General features: G+C 61.7%; 1 protein-coding gene across 3 annotated transcripts in view; it reads left to right on the top strand.

Moving 5' to 3' along the window:
- IGSF21 (immunoglobin superfamily member 21) overlaps positions 1-17876 on the top strand; it is a 232121-nt gene that overhangs the window by 177787 nt on the left and 36458 nt on the right. For all 3 annotated transcript variants that reach the window (XM_070079221.1, XM_017346520.3, XM_070079222.1), the window contains exon 4: positions 14709-14827. In XM_070079221.1, the coding sequence (XP_069935322.1) occupies positions 14709-14827 (119 nt within the window). The remainder of the gene's footprint in view (positions 1-14708; positions 14828-17876) is intronic.

Raw genomic sequence — 17876 nt, 5'->3', positions numbered from 1 at the left:
CAGGGCCCACGCCGGAGCCCTGATGGTGTCACTCGGCCGTGCAACTCCAGGGCACGCAGGGACCAAGCGCGCTCCTGGCGCCGGCGCCGCAGCCCGCAGGGACGTTGGCGCTGTTACCCCGAGCCTTCCGGGAGGGGGGGAGGGACAGAGCTGGCGGGGTGGCTGGCACCCAGCTGGAGAGTGGACTCGAGGCCAGAGCCGGGCAGCCAGGCCCCTGTCCCTGCCCTCGCACTGTCCCTGCAGCGTCCACGCGGGGGCCCGCGTGGGGCTGGGCACTGAAGGCCTTCCGTGGAGCCAGCGGGCGCCGCGTCCGTCCGCGCAGAGCCTGCCAAGGGATGGCGGGGGCTCGGAGGGCGGGGGCTCGGGTGGGCGGAGACTCGGGTGGGCGGGGCTCAGTGGGCAGCAGCTCGGGTGGGCAGCGCCGCGTCCATCTGTCCACGCAGAGCCTGCCAAGGGATGGCGGGAGCTCAGTGGGCGGGAGCTCGGTGGGCGGGGCTCAGTGGGCGGGCGTTCTTTGGGCGGGGCTCAGTGGGCGGAGAATCGGGAGGGCGGCACCACGTCCATCTGTCCACGCAGAGCCTGCCAAGGGATGGCAGGGGCTCAGTGGGTGGGGGCTCGGTGGGCGGGGCTCAGTGGGCGGGGGCTCGGGTGGGCGGGGCTCAGTGGGCTGGGACTCGGTGGGCGGAGACTCGGGTGGGCGGCGCCGCGTCCATCCGACCACGTCCACGCAGAGCCTGCCAAGGCCCTGCTCGCTCTGCGGAGTCGGGGCGGCCAGGGGTGGCTCCCGGGCCTGGTCTGCGCTGGCCTTGGGGAGCAGCCAGGAGGTTCCTGCAGGAGACGGAGCCCCTGGGGCTGGGCGCCGCAGGCCGCCTCGCTCGGCTGTCCTGCGAGGCCCTCGCCTCACAGGCCGGGGCGCACAGGCCATGGGCCCACACAGACTTTTAATTAAAAGCGTCTTTCATGGGCTCAGACTTTTGGAAGTAGGAGACTCGACGTCCACATCTGTGCTGGCGACTTTTCATTAAAAGCTGAGGCTGTGGCCCTGCCACTGCTGTCTCCAGGGTTCGGTTGTCAACCGGCATAAGTACAGAGCGGCTGGACGCGACCTCGGCCTGCCCCCCACCCCACCCCCTGCTCTCTGGACTGCACTGCTCAGGCTCGCCTCGGGCCACGTGCAGCGGCAAAACCCAGGAAGTGCGTCTTAAACGGGGTAAAAGTTTCCTCCGAGTCCCAGGGGGCCTGGCTGGAGCACAGGGGGCTCTGTGCTGTCAGGGACTCAGACTTCTTCCCTCCCATGTTTCATGGTCTCCATGCTCAGGGAGTCCGTGAGCACAATCAGCCTGCTCCTGCTCCAGCCATTACGTCTGCATTCCAGCCAGTAGGAAACTGGAAGAGGAAGGAAAAGATCTATAGGAAGTGTTCATAACTGTCTGCGACATCCCTTTGGCCAGAACTCAGTCATATGACCACCCTTGCCGCAGAGGTGTCTGGGGAGTGTAGTGTTTCATTCGCAGGACTCGGTCACATGGCCACCTCTGCCGCAGGGGTGCCTGGGAAGTGTAGTCTTTCATTAGCAGGACTCGATCACATGGCCGCTTCTGCCGCAGGGGTTTCTGGGAAGTGTAATCTTTCATTCGCAGAACTCGATCACAGGGCCACCTCTGCCGCAGGGGTGTCTGGGAGGTGTAGTCTTTCATTCGCAGGACTCGGTCACATGGCCACCTCTGCCGCAGGGGTGCCTGGCAGAGGCAGCCATTTTGGGTGTGGAGGTGGCGGGCTCGGGGTGCTTGGCCCGGGTCCCGTGGAAAGAGCGGCGGCTGCGTTGCGCGGACGAGGCCTCGCCTCTGCCCCTGAGCCCTGGCCGCGTCGCTGTCCCCAACATCCCGTTGCTGACCTCGCAAGGTCGCTCCGAGGAGCCCCCAGGGTGACAGACGCACGCGTGATTCGCGACGTCTGCGGCGTTCCGTAGGTGTCGGCTTCGCCGCGCCTCCCCGGACAGACGGACGTCGCGTGGCGCCCTGCCTCGCTCACCTCCTCCAGCTCCCTGCCCCAGGGACGCCTCCTCGGAGAAGCCCGCCTGACCACCCAGCTGCACCCAGCACCCCTCCTCCCCTCCCGGTCCTTGCGTTCCCGAAGCGCACGAGGGCGTCGAGGCCGGCACTGAGTGTGGTCCCCCCCGCTCCGGGAGGGCCGCGCCCTCACCCAGGCCGCGCACACAGCAGGTGCTCACTAGCTGGGTGTCGCGGGAGACAGGAGCAGGGACAGGAGGCCTCCAGGTCCCCCGGCGCCCTGGCAGGAAGCCAGCGCTGAGCTCGCCGAGATAAAGGCCGATCGCTCGGAGGCAGCCTGGTGCCGGCAGGAGTCCCGGCGTGTTAATTTCGTTTGGACAAAGAGGCCGATGGGAGCAGCTGGCCCGCTCCTCTGGCTCCCACCTGCCGGGGGTCCCGGGAGCCCGGCCGCTCTTCCCCGCGTGGCGCGGGGCTCGGGTCGGGAAGCGTAGTTGGCCTGCCCTACTTTCTAAGAGCACTGCCTTTGAAGGCCTGGGCTTTCGGTGGGCTGACCCGTTTAAGAGCCTTGCAGTCGCGATTTGCCGTGGCCAGAGCGAGGCTGTTTTTAGCTCGGCTCTGATGAGGCAGCGGAGGCAGGTTCGGCCCGGGGTCACCCCCGGAGGGCGGCCCGGCTGCGGCGCCGTGGGGAGAGGGGACGCGCGCTTTGCCCGAGCCCAGTGCACGGGGCTGCTCTGCCGCCCCTGCCCCGCCCGGAGGAGCGAGACCTGCAGCCGGCCGGGGTGTTGTCCTCCCCATGGACGCCTGGGGCCACACGGACCTGGGCTCCTGCCCCCCCCACCCCGGGAAGCAGCCGCGTGACCTTGGCCAAACTGCTTGTCCTGGATGGGCCTCCGTTTCCCCGTGTGTCCAGCGAGCCTCGTGCTTCCGGTCTCCCCAGGCGGGGTGGGGGGCGCTCGGGGTGCAGTGCTGGGGGCAGCTGTGGCCCTGGGCTGCTGGGGCGTCGCGGCTCTGGGAGCCTCCTTTCTGACCCTCTGCTCGGACCGTGGCCGAAGGGCGTGGCCAGTGTAGGCTGCACCCACCTCCAGACCCCACGGGCCTGGCCAGTCCTTAGCCTTGGTCCGCTCAGGCTGCGTGGGAGATGCCGTAAAGCAAGTGCGTGCCCACGGCAGACGTGATTGCCGGAGTCCGAGGTCAAGGCGCTGTCTGTCGGGCCCCTTTCTGAGTCATCCCATGTCTTCCTCTGTGAGCCAGGAAGCGCCCGGTCCTCACGGGGCACCGAGCCCCCCTCCAGACCCCTACCCAGGGCCCCACCTCCCCACACCACCATGTCGGCGCGGCCACATCTGAATGCGGGGGCCCCTAGAGACGCGCCCCGGCGGCCACCGGGTCACCCCGGGAGCCAGGCTGCCAGGGCTCAGGCCCCAGCTTCAGTGTCCCCTGCCTGGGTGACCCCAGGCCACACGTGATAACCACCTCCCTCGGCTCGGTCTCCTTTCCGTGAAACCGGATGACAGCGACACCCACTTTGGGGGTTCCTGTGAAGATCGGGCGGGTTTTACAGATGGGGAAACTGAGGCAGGGATACTAACTTTCGCGCATGCTCCAGGACGGCAGGTGGAAGCCAGGGTATCGGAGAGGCACAGGAAGCCGTGGCGTTCTCTCTGCCCCGGGGCAGGCCTGGGGGGCGCTGAACTAGCGCCGTGGACCGCTGGCGGCTGCAGAGGTCTTGGCCCCTGGAATCGCAAGGGCGAGTGACCTAAGCATGGCCTTGCACACCGTAGGGGCACAGCCGAGCTCAGAGGACACCCGAGGAGCCTGGGGGGCCCCTCCTGCCAGCAGTCGCCCCCGGCCGGCAGCACAGCCAGGCCGAGGCAGTGTTACTGGGACGAAACAGCGACGGCGTGGACAGAACGGAGCCAGCGAGCTCAGCCCCGCACGCGTCCTCGCTGCCTGGTTTCTAGTTCTTGCCGCCTGATGTCTTTTTCCACAGAGCCCTGAACCCTTGGCCTCCCCCACCCAGACCCTGGGTCAAGCGGCTGACAGTGAGGGACTAGGGCCCTCAGTGAGGCCCTGGAGGGGGAGGTTTCCATGGCAGCAGCAGGGGGCTGGGAGAGAAAGGGGGGGGGGGCGGCAGGAATCAGAATGGCTCAGATGTGCAGGAAGCAGTGGCAGAAAGTCAGAGGGAGGAGGCCAACGGGCAGAGATGGCAGTGGGAGGCTGAGGGCAGCAGAGACAGGGTGAGGGCCCTCCACCCCGGGCCGGGCACCACCCCAGTCCCGGCACCAACTTCCTGGGCGAGGGTGACGTGGGGCTCCCAGGCCAGGCTGTCCGGGTTTCCTCTGTCGGGAAAATAAAATCTGACTTCTAACAGGCATCTTGCTGTGCCACTAGTAAGCCAGGCTGGCCCCTCTGGGCAGGAGTAAGGGGCCTTGACCTATGACCCTAGCGACCGAGTTCGAACTTTGCCGCCCGAGGCCTCAAGACGTGATGCAGAAGTTGAGGTGTCTGAGGTCACATGGACCACCCAGACCGCTGATGAGGGTCTGAACCCCCAGGGGCCAAGCTAGGAGACTAGGGGCTGCCTGTTCTGTGACACCCCCGCCTCCACAGTCCTGCCCTTGCCAGCTGTTACAGAATCCAGGCATGTTCAGGTTGAAAGGGGGGGTCACCATAAGATTCATTTTATGTATTTGAAAGGCAAAGTTAGAGAGAGAGAAGAGAGAGCCAGGCCAAAGCCAGGAGCTTCATCCGGGTCTCCCACATGGGTGCAGGGGCCCAGGCACTTGGGCCATCCTCCGATGCTTTCCCAGGTGCATTAGCAGGGAGCAGGATCGGAAGTGGAGCAGCCGGGACTCGAACGGGCGTCCATGTGGGATGCCGGCGCTGCACAAGGCGGATTTTCCCACTGCGCCCAGCACCACTCACAGATTTTTAAATGCCCCAGAAGAAGGGTCCAGACAGAGAGGAAACACAGAAGTGGAAGGAACTGGAAGCTCCAGGTCCTGCCTGGCACTGCCCCACCCCGTGCCCTTCCCCCACGCAACCTTAATGCCCCTACCAGGTGCCACTCCTCTGCTTCCAGCTGAGCCCTCCGCACCGAGATGGACCAGACTCTTGTCTTGGGGGTGGTGGGGAGGTCCCGGGCGAGGCCCCCAGGCCTCTGCAACATCAAAACCATCGTGGAAAAGAGAATCAAAAGAGAAGTGCATTTTGGTGCAAAAACACTCAGAAATCCGTGCATAACTTTTTCATCCTCGTTTTTCATGAACCTTCTGAATACCCTTCATCTACATGGACCTTGAAAAATTTTGCACAAAAAGAAGCTTAGCTTTTAATTCCATTTTCCCGCGAAGCTTTTGAAATCCCCTCCTACTTCTGCCTCGTTCAGGCCCCAACTCATGCCGCGACCACAGCTGCAGTCCACAGAGCGCCTACGGCCACGAGCGCCGCTCCTCACGCCACCTGCAGGGGGAGCTGTGCGGCCCGTGTCCCAGAACCCTGGGTGGGTCCCCCTGAGGCCCAGGTGGCCCAGCTTCCCCTCTGAGACCTGCTGCTGGCCTTGGCCAGCTCATTTCTCTTGTCTGTTAAGTGCCAGGTGAGCCACCGTTCCGATTTGTCCGGGACTGCGTGGTTCCCCAGACATGCACCCTTCAGTGCTGAAACCAGGAAAATCCCAGACAGCCCAGGGGAAGCGTCCAGGCTGTCCTGGGAGCGCTGCTACAAGAGGAGAAAGGTCGCCTGCATCCTCCCTGTGCCCGTAGGACGGGCCCGCTGCTTACGGGAGTCCCCTGTGTCCAGTGCTTCCCCAGGGAAAGGGTCTCCTCGGGGACCCTTGTGGAGGGCTTGCTGAGAGAGGAACTGCAGGGCTCGGCCAGCAGGCGGGGAGGGGCTTGCACCTTGGTGTTGGGAAGGCGCTCTTCCCAGGCAGGTCCCCAGCTCTGCCGGGCACCCCCGGCCAGGCTGGCTGAGGTCCCACCAGCCCAGACGTGTGCAGCTGAGCTACACCCACAGTCCAAGACGACTCCCTCGGGATCCGCTCTGGGTCCCCCTCCTGGGCTGAGCTTGAGGGTGGACCCAGCTCTGGCAAGGCAGGAGAGACGGAGGACGGAGCAGGGCGCAGGTGCAGGGCAGGGCTCAGGAGGGTGGAGACGGAGGCTGGGCGTGAGAGCCAGTGTGGAGGGGGTGTGGTGGAGGCCGCGCCTGGCTTGGCCAACTTTGGCAGCCCCTGGTGGTCGAAAGGGCCCTGCAGAGCTGTGAAGGGTGCCCTCAGCCGAGTCCCATCACAAGGCACCTCCCCCGTGCCGACCAGCCCCCTCCCGGCTCTGGCTCTGGTCTTTGGGGGTGGCTTGGCAGGGGAAGGGGGCGCCCAGTCTGTCTGGTGGAGCAGGGCAGGGGGAGACAGATGGTGAAGAAGGAAGGGCTGAGAGCCCGAGAGTGCGAGTGAGGTTGGCTGACAGCAGCGAGAGCGAACCCCAGCGTCCTCCTGGCTGACCTGAGCCACCCGCCAGCTCGGAGCCAGGCTCTGAGAATCGCACAGCAGTGAGGAGGGGGAGGGGAGAGCGCTCCTCTTCCCACGCCGCCACCCTTTTTCTAGGGAGCACAGACCTTCTCCAAGTGTCTTATTAGCAGGCTCCAACAGCACCCAGGGCTGCAGAAGGTTTATGGCCATTTTTACGAGCCCAGCGGAGGTAGAGCAGGCGTTCTGCACATGTTGCCCCAGCATCGGGAGGCGTGACCCTGAACTTGGGGGGGGGGAGCAGGTGTTGGAGGGAGGGAGCAACAAGGCTGGGGCCTCGGGGAAGGGGCAGCCAATCAGAGAGGCTCTATGACTTCACACTTGGGAGGCTTCCAGGAGGAATGAGGGGCACGAGCTCGCGGGGGGCACTGTTTAACCTGCCTGCGTGATCGGACTCTTGCTGGCCCCTTAGAAGCTCCGTTTCCGCACAGACAGTGGCTCCACAATGAAAAGGCTCTCTCATCTCTTCATTAAAGCCAGGCCTCCGAGGACCAATCGCTACCTGAAATCTCCTTCGCTAGCCCGCAGTGAGGCCCTGTGTATATAAATGAGGACGCTGGAATTACAAAACGCTTTTTAACTAGGCTGGATGATGGCGGTTTGATCATAAAGAGGCTGCCCGTTCCATTGTTCAGTGTTGGCGAGAGACACAAGGCCACCGCGGTTCACCTCCCGCCACCTGCCCCCTCGTCCCCCTTCCCGGGTCCCGGCCAGATGCGAGCTTGCAGTCACACCGAGCCTGGGCTCGGTCCCCCAGTGGGTGAAAGCCACAGGAGGCTTTTATGTTGGTTGGGAGGGGACATGCCAGGGCCTTTGGTCATGGGGCATGCTGGCAGCAGGCTGGGCAAGGGAGGGATAGGAGCGGCTCTGGGCTGAGCAGAGGCATGGGAGGGAAGGAGGAAGTGTGCAGGTGTGGGGCCAGAGGGTCCCATCCAGAAGTCACGCGGGCTCTTCTCCAAGAGAGATACACCGCCCACCTGCCACCCCGAGCCCTGGAATCCACACTGCACACACAGTTCCCACACTGTTCACATGGTTCCAACCTTGCACACACAACCGCAACCTTTTATACAGAATTGCAACCTTTTCCACGATTCCCACACTGCACACACAGTTCCAACCTTGCAGTTCCAGTTACGTGGTTTGAGGCATACTGCAGAGTGGGTGCAGCACCTTAGGAAGCAGGAATAGGTCTGAGGGTGGCAGGGTTGGTGCGCGGGGTGCGACACTTCTCACAGAAGGCACCTGAGCAGTGTGCACAAAAGGACAAAGCAGCATAGAAGGCCATGGTAGTAGCCTCATCCAATCACTTTAGAAAACAGCTGGACAGCATCCTGCACGGTTGAGCATGCGCCCAGTCTTGCCACCCAAGAGAAGTGACAGCTTGGGTCCACACTCGTACACAGCAGCTTCGGCAGGTGCGTGGGTGGACAGGATGTGGTGCCTCCACGCAGTGGGATGCACACAGCCAGACGGAGGGACGAGCTCCTAATTACGGCAATCGCATCAAAGAATAGTGCGGATGAGTGGAGGAAACCAAATAAGAAACTGTATGTGTTCTGTGATACAACCTCTCTAAATCCTAGCACACTGGAGTGACAGGCAGATCAGTGAGGAGAAGTGGATCAATGGGAGGCGGGGCATGGGTCTGTTCCTTAGCTTGATCCTAGACTGACTCCAATCTGTCAAAAGTCATCAAATGTGTTGACTTCGAGTATGTGCAGTTGACTGTTAGCCTTGAGCAGGCAAGAGACACATCCGGGACACACACCCACAGAGGCAAGGGTCCCAGGAGACCCTCACGGTCACAGCCAACTAGTCCAACGCAGCACAGAACCCCTAAGTCCCGGCAGGGTGAGGTTAGCGCTCGTTCTGGTGACCTTGAACCTGGGATAGGTTAACGTCCAGCCCCTCCCTCTAAGAAGGAGGGAGCTGCTTTGCAGACTCCACAGAAAAGCCGCCTTTACAATATTACCATTCAGAAGGCTGCTTGTCTATTGTTCCTCGCCTTTATAAAAGGACTTGTGTTGGTATTTATTTGAAAGGCAGAGAGAGAGAGAGAGAGAGAGAGAGAGAGAGAGAGAGAGAGTCCATCCTCTGGTTCACTCAGCAAATGCCCACAACAGCCAGGCTGAAATCAGGAACCAGGAACTCCATCCGGGTCTCCTTCATGGGTGGCAGGGGGCCCAAGTACTCAGGCCGTCCTCTGCTGCCTTCCCGCCTGGGAATGCGTCAGCAGGAAGCTGGATGGGACACGGAGCAGCTAGGACCAGCACTCCGACATGGGACGCTGGCCTCATAGGCAGCAGCATAACCTGCACGGTGACGGCAGCCCCACGGTTTGTTGTTACAGACTCAGTGCTGAAAGCAGTGCCTGGTGTGTGAGAAGCCCTGAGTAATCTACTGTAAAACCTGAATCAATTAGTGACGTAGGGTAGAGACCGCCGAGCGCCTGCCGCGTGCCGGGTTCAGGTCTCAGCACATGGGCTTGTCCATGTTCACGCTCATGTTCACGCTCATGTAGGCTTCCGTTCTCAGCAGATGTCAAATACAGGGTCTCCTGGTTCCCCAGCAGCCCCGGGAAACCCTTCCCAGCCACGCTCCCCGCTCGCGCGTGTGGAAAGACGGAGCCCGGAAGAGAGTGGGGAGTGATGGGAGACTGGAAAACCTCGTCTGGGTGGAGAGTGTGTGAACCCCAGTCATCAGAAATGTGGGGATTTAGGGCAATCCAAGGCCGTCCTGTTCCTCCCAGAAGGGAGGAAGCACGTGGCTCTCATCACCCAGACAGGTGAGGAGGCCAAGAGGAGAAACCCCAGGGTGCCAGGGAGCTCAACAGAACCTGCTGGAAAAGGGGAGGGGGCTGAGGAGCAGAGAGCCTGCACGACCTCAGGCACCTGTCGGGCTTGGGTTCCAGTCCTGCCACCCGCCTGCTCACTCTGACCCTGGCCCTGTTGAATCTCCTCTCTGTGGTTTCAACTCCTCATCTGTACTTGAGGAACGACAGTGTCGCTGTTACATAATACTTAGAGCATGCTTTGTAGGATGACAGAACATAGCACCAGAATAGCAAAGATCCTGCAAAAGACAAGCTCAGCTTCTCTGCATTCTGCCCCCTGTTGTAGATTTCTGTAAGTGACAGCCCCCACCCTGGATGAATGCAATTCCACAGGTGGCCCCCACTGATCAGATGCAGAGACCAGAGCTCAGAGGAGCCAAGGCCCTGTCCAATATCACAGGCTCTTCAGGTCAGAGCCCCAAGCACCTGCCAGGTGGCCACACTTGCCTTCCGGGAGCTGGGAGGGAAGACAAAGAAGTTACAAAGTAACACAATCTGGACAGATTGGTGTCCTGGGAAGCTACAGAGGAACTCAGACTAGAAGAGGGCTGGGTAGTCCGGGCACCCTGCCTGGCCAAGGTGGCACCTGAATGTAGAACCTCCTTCCAGGAGAAGGAGGCAGGCAAAGGCACAGGGCCAAGAACCAAACCCTTGGCTTCTCAGCACCCACCCCAAGGCTCAGCTGGGACAGCCACACAACAGACATAAATCCTTGTGCAGAATGTAGTCGGCTCACGGCCCTGGCCCCTAGCATGGCCTCACATGGGCAGCGGCACACAGGCCAGGGCGGGCAGCCAGGGCGGCCCTCGCTCTTGTGTGTCCAGCTTTGCAGGAACGCCATGATTGCCCTGTGGAGCGCGCTAGAGGTGGGTACGCTCCAGCGCTGTCCTGATTCCGCTGCTCTCCTCAGGAGCCTTGGCAGTTATTAATAGTCGATCGATCACAGCCCACTGGGATGAGCGCGCCTCCGGGCCCCGCCCCCGCGGTCCCCGCTCTCTGCGGAAGGCCTTCTTTCCAGCGTGCAGATCAATGCGCTCAATTCCGCGGAGAGCCAGTCTCGGGGCCGCTTAATCCACCTTGGAAGGACAGGAGCGCGGGCAGAGGCGCTGAGATACGGCGCCTTGGTTCGGAGCGAACGAGGCTGTGACTGGCAGAGCTGGATCTGCATTTGAGAACCAGAACCTTCCCCGGGGTGGGGAGGAGTCGCACCTGCTCACGGAAGACGGTGACGATGGGAGAAGTCAGGCGAGGGCCAGACTGGGCTCTCCACTGGCTTTCCAACTGTTCTGCAACTCTAAGGCTATTCAAAATAAAAATTGTCTTTTCACAGAAAAGGAACTGGGCACGTGGAAGGAATGGAAAGAATGGCATGAGTGAGGCTGGGGGCGGGGGGAGGAGACTGGACGGAGAGGTGCACACAACCAACCGTGCTGGCCAGGGTGATGCGGGTTTATCTTGAGAACAGAGAAGCCTTTGAAGGGATTTGGGTCTGGAGAACCATTCATCTCATTTGCATTTGAAAAGATCTGGATTCTACCTGGCGAGTGGATCAGGAGAGAGATTAGTGGTGGCAGAAAACCCTGCACACCCTCTGCCTCCCCACCCCAGGCGAGCAAAGGCTGTGCCAGTGGAGACAGGGACCAGAGTCATGCAGGCCCAGGCGTGGGGCGGTGGGTAACCCAGGAACCATGCAGGAGGCGGGACACTCAGGACAACGACACTGGGGAGTGCAGCATCGCGGACGGTACCCTAGAGCGCTAGGCGGCGGTGCCAGTCACGGGGCCAGCGGCCCCTGCGAGGGAGTGTCCAGGGCTGCGAGTCCTCCCGCGGGGGGAGCTGCCCAGGGCAGGTGTCCCCTTAGCTGTCTTCAGCGCCACTTGTGTGGGGTCACCTACACGTGTCAGCACAACGATTGGCTTGTGTTCTGCCACCCGGGCACGTCCTGAGCATGGCAAGTCCTGACCCCGTCCCCCGTGTCACTACCCCATGGACACACCCAGGCCGGGGGGAGGGTTACCTGTGCGTGTCCAGCCGTGTACTCATGCCCTGAGCCTCTGTCACCCACAGGAGTCACTGAAGCCTCAACAATTGACACCTCGGAGTGTCGCCTAAACCTGTCACTCAGGGTGGCCGTCGCTGAGTGACTGCGGCAAAGAGGCCGAGTCACAAACAAAGACCACCACTGCCAAGGGGGAGCCCTGGCCCTGTTCCTCGCGCTGGCGCTGGCTCTGGGGCTGTCACTCTGCTCCTGCTTCTGAGGGCGGTGAGGCGTGCGGGGTGTGTGGGGGGTCTTCTCCACGGAGCTGCTGGAAAGGAGGGGGGTCTTCTCGGCAGAGTTGCCGGATGAGAAGCCCCCGAGGTCCTTCCGTGACAGTCGTGGACCACGTGCGAGCCTCTGCTCTCTCAGGGAGTGCACCTGTTTGCTTACGCTGGTGGGCGCCGAGTGGTGGGAGCTGAGAGGGGTGACGTGGGCAGGCTCCGTGCAGGGAGACAGCAGCAAGGAAGGGGCTGGGGGCCCAGGTGCGGGAGGGGGCGGGGGGGTGGCGACCGTGAATCATAGGAAGAAAGAGGGAGGAGGATAAGGACAGGTGGGGGAGGGGACAGCTGGCACGGGAGAAGAAAGGACCAGAAGTGGCTCCGGCAGAGCAGGTGGAAGAGAGGCATAAGAGTGAAACCGGCAGCCAGGGCGAGGGCTGGGCCTGAGGAGGTGGACTGCAGTGACCTGGGGTCTCAGGGGCAGGCCTGGGACACTCCCCCGAGAGCCTGAGCTGGGGGGACACCAGCTAAGCAGGTGTGGGGGAGGGGGGAGGAGTGGGGGAAGGAATCCAGTTTCTTCCTTTGCTTTTATGCTGTGACTTGAGACCTACTAAGATCTAACGGATCATTGCAGGAAGGCTAAGTTGTAGCCAGAATATACTGGAACTTTCTGGAAACCTGCTGCAAAACAGAGCTGCCACTCGAGACCCAGGTTCCTCCCCACCAAGTGTCCCCATCCTGCTTGCCAGGAATCCCCACAGGGTATCTCGGGGTGTGGAAGTGAGACCTCCTGGCCCCTCCGTCCTCCCGGTGTGGCCTGGTGGTGGCCTGGCTGCTGTGGGCCGCCTTGGGCCACCCCTGCAGCCCTGCCCCACTCCATCATTTAGATAAGACAGTGGAGGCTCAGAGGGAGACGGCTCTTGGCTCACTCAGGCTCCCACAGCTCTCAAATAGCAAAGCAGAACTTGAACCTGGTTCTCTCTGATGCCAGCCAGGGCTGTCTTCGGCATGGGAGGCAGGAAAGAGCTGACCTGTGTGCATTTTCCCAGGGAGAGAGAATGGCACCCCGGTTCTCTCCAGCATGGTCTTGTTAGCAGGAAGGAGTGAAGTAGGCTCTCGTCTTCATGCAAGAAAGAATTCAGACGTGAGACAGACAGGTGTGGGACACACAGCAGCCAGGTGTCGTGGGCCAGGCACGCGTCAGAACGGATGGGTCCCTCTCCAGACAGGATCTGAGAGAGCGCGCCCAGCCATTCCGCCCGGGGACAGCGAGGCTCCGTGCTTTAATGAAGAGAACGCACCTGGCAGGCCAGGTGGGCGGCTCAGCCCAGAGCTGAGAGCTGAGCGCGCCGTCTGTGCTCAGACTGGGGCTTATAGGGAAAGGCGGCCAGTTCTTCCCGCTGTTTCTCCCCCTCCCTTCTCCTGGACAAAGAGTTTGCAGGGTGTGAAATAGGTAACACCGCTCCCCGGGTTTGATTGCCCAGTGTCATTCGGTTGGTTATTGGTTGTATCCCACTTGGCACCGGGCACGGAGGAGTCCCCTCGGGTGCCTCCCCTGGGGGAAGGTGTGAGCTCCTGGGAGGTCATGGGGTCGGGGGGACTCTGTGTTTCAGGTGCTGGGCTGCTTCTGTGTGAGCCGCGGAGGCTGCTGACGGCGCTGCTACCTTACCAGGGCGCCTTGCTTTCCTTAGGCCCCCTTCACACACAGAGGCTGATTTCTAGCTCCCTACCCGACAGGACAGTCTGACCCTGAAAACCCTGGAGAATGATCTAGAATGAGAGTGGTCAACTACAGCCCTTGGGCCAAATCCAAAGCATCGTCTGTTTTTTTTTTTTTTTTAACACCTTGAGGTCCCAGAATTTTTGTTTATTTTGTTTTTAAGATTTATTTTATTTATTTGAAAAGCAGAGTCAGAGAGAGAGAGAGAGAGAGAGAGAGAGATCGGTCTTCCACCCACTGGTTCATTCGCCATGGCTGGGCCGATCTGAAGCCAGGAGCTTCTTCCGGGTCTCCCACGTGGGTGCAGGGGCCCAAGCACTTGGGCCATCTTCCACTATCCCAGGCCATAGCAGAGAGCTGGATCGGAAGAGGAGCAGCCGGGACTAGAACCAGTGCCCATATGGGCACTGCAGGTGGCAGCTTCACCAGCTACCCCACAACACCAGCCCCCAGAATGCTTTTACATTCGCAGATTATTGGAGGAAGACAGAAACAGAAGGAGAGAATGTCATGGCACCTGAGAGTGATTGGAAATTCAGACCTCCGTGATCCTCAGTAAAGCGTCACTGTCCACGGCCAAGCCGACTCACGCGCCCACTGTCGGCGGCGGCTCTGGTGTGGTTGCCACAGAGACCACAAGGCCACAAAGCCTGCACTATTTGCTCTCTGGCCTTTGGAGGAGAGTCTAGGAGGAGGTCTGATGGGGTTCAGGGATTGCCTCCTCTGAGAAGTCCTCCTGACCACCCTGCAAGGACGGAGCTCCGGGCTCCCAGCTCAGATGAGCTCTGGCTTGCAGGCACCTCCCGCCTCCTTCCTCTGGGCCTGGAATTTTACGGTGTTGCTTTTCATCATTCCCGGGCCTGAGTGCACAGTGGCGGGCTGGAGCCAAGAGTTCCCATTCCTTTCCAAGCTCTTAGCAGCCACCCGGCATTGGGGCGGAGCGGGGGGGGGGGCATCGCAGCTCCCCTGGGGCCTGAGCCTCCGTGTCTGGAACGGGAGGAGGGAGGAAGGATGGCCAGGCGACAGGGTTTGGCCTCACCGCGTGCCTGTGACGTGCTCAGTACCCTCCACCCCCTCACACGCAGCATCCTCACGGCGCCCTGGAGTGGGCCCGGGGCAGGGAGGCCAGCAGGCTACATACCTGCTCCAGAGCTCGCTGGACACAGGTCTGACTCCAGCTGGACACACAGCCCACACTTGCTCCCTCTGCGCCTTCAAGCAGGGCAGCTGTATACAGACGGTGCTCCCTAAGTGCTGCCCCTGCTCCCAGCCCAGCACACCCGGATACAGTCACTCGCCAGGACCACCTGCCCCCCGCGCTGCCTCCCCAGCTCCACGGTGACTGCCCTCACTCTGTCTCCCTCCCCTCAGGCTGCCCGAGGTCCGGATCTCGGACAACGGTCCCTACGAGTGCCACGTGGGCATCTACGACCGAGCCACGAGGGAGAAGGTGGTCCTGGCATCGGGCAACATCTTTCTCAACGTCATGGGTGAGTCAGGGCCCCCGGCCCCCGTGTCAGCCGGGGAGGTGAGCGTGTGCCTGTGTGTGATTGTGCACATGCGTGTATGTCCACAAGGGTGTGCACAGAGGGGCCATCTTGGGCACTGCCCACCAAAGCACCTGTTGCATTGGATAGAGGACTCTCTTCCCTTTCCCACCCTCGCCCAGGCTGTGCCAAGGGGGGACCCAGGAGACCTTTCTCCTCCATGAATCTCCCAACACCGACACCCAGAGCTGTGAGGGCAGGGCTGGGCCTCCCCCCTCGCGTGCTGGGGAGGGGCTGTGATGCGGTGATTGGACGAATGAGGAACTGCAGGAGGCTGGAGAGCTCCTGCGGGGGCAGCCAGCTGTCGAGGCGTCGGTTTCCACTTCTGTACGTTGGGTGTGGGGCACAGGCCACGCGGACCATGCGTGGGCTACCCAGCTCCAGGCTTGGCCACATGAGCCAAGCCAGTGAAACCCCATGAGGCGTTGGGGGAAGACAACTCAGGAATCTCTCCGGGGAGAGTGAGACGGCATCCCAGCCGCCACAGGCACCTGCTGCCCAGAACCTTCCCCCCCCCCCGCCAGGGGTTCCTCCTGGGAAAGGGTCAGCGATGAACCGGGGCGTGGTCGGGCTGGGCTCGGCCTCAGGGCTCCTGGGGTCTCACCCGGTCTCCGGGACTTCACTTACACGTCTGTATTGCAGAGATAGCAATAGCAGTGCCCGTCTGCAGCCGGCTGCATCATGTGGCAGTTCAGCCTACCCCGGCTGGCCTCAGTTTCCCTGTTTGTGAAGCGGGGGTGCTGCTCTGTGTGCTCTCGGAGCCCCTGCCAGGTCTTTCTTCTTGTCGGACCCTCTCTCTGATGCGAGGCTCCACCCCGGGCTCTGCACGCACTCTGGTTTCTGACCAATCCCCTTCCCAAGGAGACAAAGCCTGTTGTCCCCGGCCATTGCTGGGGACACAAAGGCCCCAAGGCAAGCCGCTGGGTCCTGGGAAATCAAAAACCTCCCCAGGCCAAGCCCCCATCGGGACCCGATCCCGGCAGTAAAGGCTGCAAAGCCCCCAGCCCAGCAACAGGCCCGGGGGGCAGGCTCAGTGGGGCAGACGTCCCCGGGTCTGTTGTCACCGTCTCCTCCCGGCCCTCTCTTGGGTGTGGTCACGTAGCCACTCGCCCCAGGTTCACCGCAGTCACACAGAAGCCTGTGATGCGCATCCCAGCCAGCCCGGCTTCCCCCGCCCCGGGACTGTCTCTAGGGTTGGCAGGGATGGCCGAAACTCTGCCCAGCAGCGATGCCCGGGCCTCCTCCCTGCAGGTCTGCTGTCCCGGCACCGGGAGCCTGGAGAGGGGCTGGGGTCTCCCCAGCTGTGATAAAGACAGCGACTCCTCCCACTGACCCAACCAGGCCAGTTCCAAAGGGCTTTGACCTTGACCACGCCCCCTGGTGTTCAGTCTCAGAGCTCTGGGTTTGCAGCCCATGACCCCAGAACCTGTCGTTTGAAAATATTCAGAAAAAAACCCACATTGGCCCCGAACACAGATGGATTTTTTTCCTCCTGTCATTGTCCCCTGGACGATTCAGTACAGCAAACACTCCCCCAGCATCCCGGTGCGTGAGACGTGAGAAGCCAGCTGGGGAGGCCCCACACGGTGCACACACACCCTTGATGCAGGGGGCCGGAGCCTCCGTGGGTTTTGGTGTCGATGGAAGTCCTGGAACCCACGCCCCAGAAACACCAAGGGACAACAGCACTGTTGCCCCAATTCACAGAGGCGGAGACCGAGGCTCAGGAGGGAAGTGGACTTGCTCCGGGGCTGCCCAGCAGAGCCAGGCCTGGAAGGGTGAGGGGCAGCAGGGGCAGCAGCGGGGCTGGTGACGGAGGGTCTCATCATCTCCCGTAGTCCACTGCCCCCCCTCCGCCCATGAGGGGGCTCCTCTGTGCCCGTTGCACACACCTGGCCAGACCTGAGACAATCCAGAGACAGATGCTCAGGGCCCAGGGCCTGGCATGATCCTGCCGATCAGAAACTGTACGTCTTCCACCAGGCAGCCATCGCATGAGTTAAAACCCAGGCTGATTAGAAAGGTTTAAAGATGGCACTCTGGCACTGTGGCGTAGTAGGCTAAGCCTCTACCTGCGGCACCAGCATCCCATATGGGCGCAAGTTCAAGTCCTGGCTGCTCCACTTCCAATCCAGCTCTCTGCTGTGGCCTGGAAAAGCAGTAGAAGATGGCCCAAGTCCTTGGGCCCCTGAACTCGCGTGGGAGACCTGGAAGAAGCTCCTGGCTCCTGGCTCCTGGCTCCTGGCTTTGGGTCGTCCCAGCTCCAGCCTTTGTGGCCATTTGGAGAGTGAACCAGCGGATGGAAGACCTTTCTCTCTGTCTCTCCCTCTCTCTGTAAATCTACCTCTCAAATAAATATTTTTAAAAATCTAGACATGATTAGACAGGATTAAAAATTGTGCTCCCCCATCCTCGCCATCCCGAACCCCCTCCTTCAAGCACACCTGCTATCTCGGCTTTGTTCACACCAGGACCCGCCCTCCACACGAGGCCATTGACCCCTGAGGTGACCTTTGTGCTTCCAGGGACCCCCAAGAGCTCTGGCAGTGAGCAGTGGGGAAAGACACGCCCACTCCCAATTTGAGGGTCGACCAGAAGCTCCCAGGACGGGGGAGCCGAGGAGCAGGCGGGGCCCAGGGCCCCGTGCATCAAAGCATTGAGCAGCTCCGCCGGAGCCGAGCGCCCCAGTCGGCCATGACCGCGTCGGCATCCAGCGCGTTCTAACGCGGCCACGTTCAGAGCCTCCGGGTGGAGATCAAATGGGAGAGCCGCTGTAATTTCACGCCTATAACATGCAGCACCGTGGTGGGAAAGACAAGCGGGAGCCCCCTGGGTGACACACGGGTGCGTGCTGCACATTCGGATCCGGGCTGCCGATAAATTGTCAGCCCATTGGGGAGCTGCGTGCCGGGCCCCGGGAGCGCATTAGCCACGGTCACGGAAGGATTGCCAAGGTGCATCTTGGGGCGCAGGCTGGCGAGGGCGAGCGTGT

The sequence above is a fragment of the Oryctolagus cuniculus genome, chromosome 7 (genome assembly GCF_964237555.1).
Source record: "Oryctolagus cuniculus chromosome 7, mOryCun1.1, whole genome shotgun sequence".
Taxonomy (NCBI): Eukaryota; Metazoa; Chordata; class Mammalia; order Lagomorpha; family Leporidae; genus Oryctolagus; species Oryctolagus cuniculus.
This window is presented reverse-complemented; position numbering and strand designations above follow the sequence as displayed.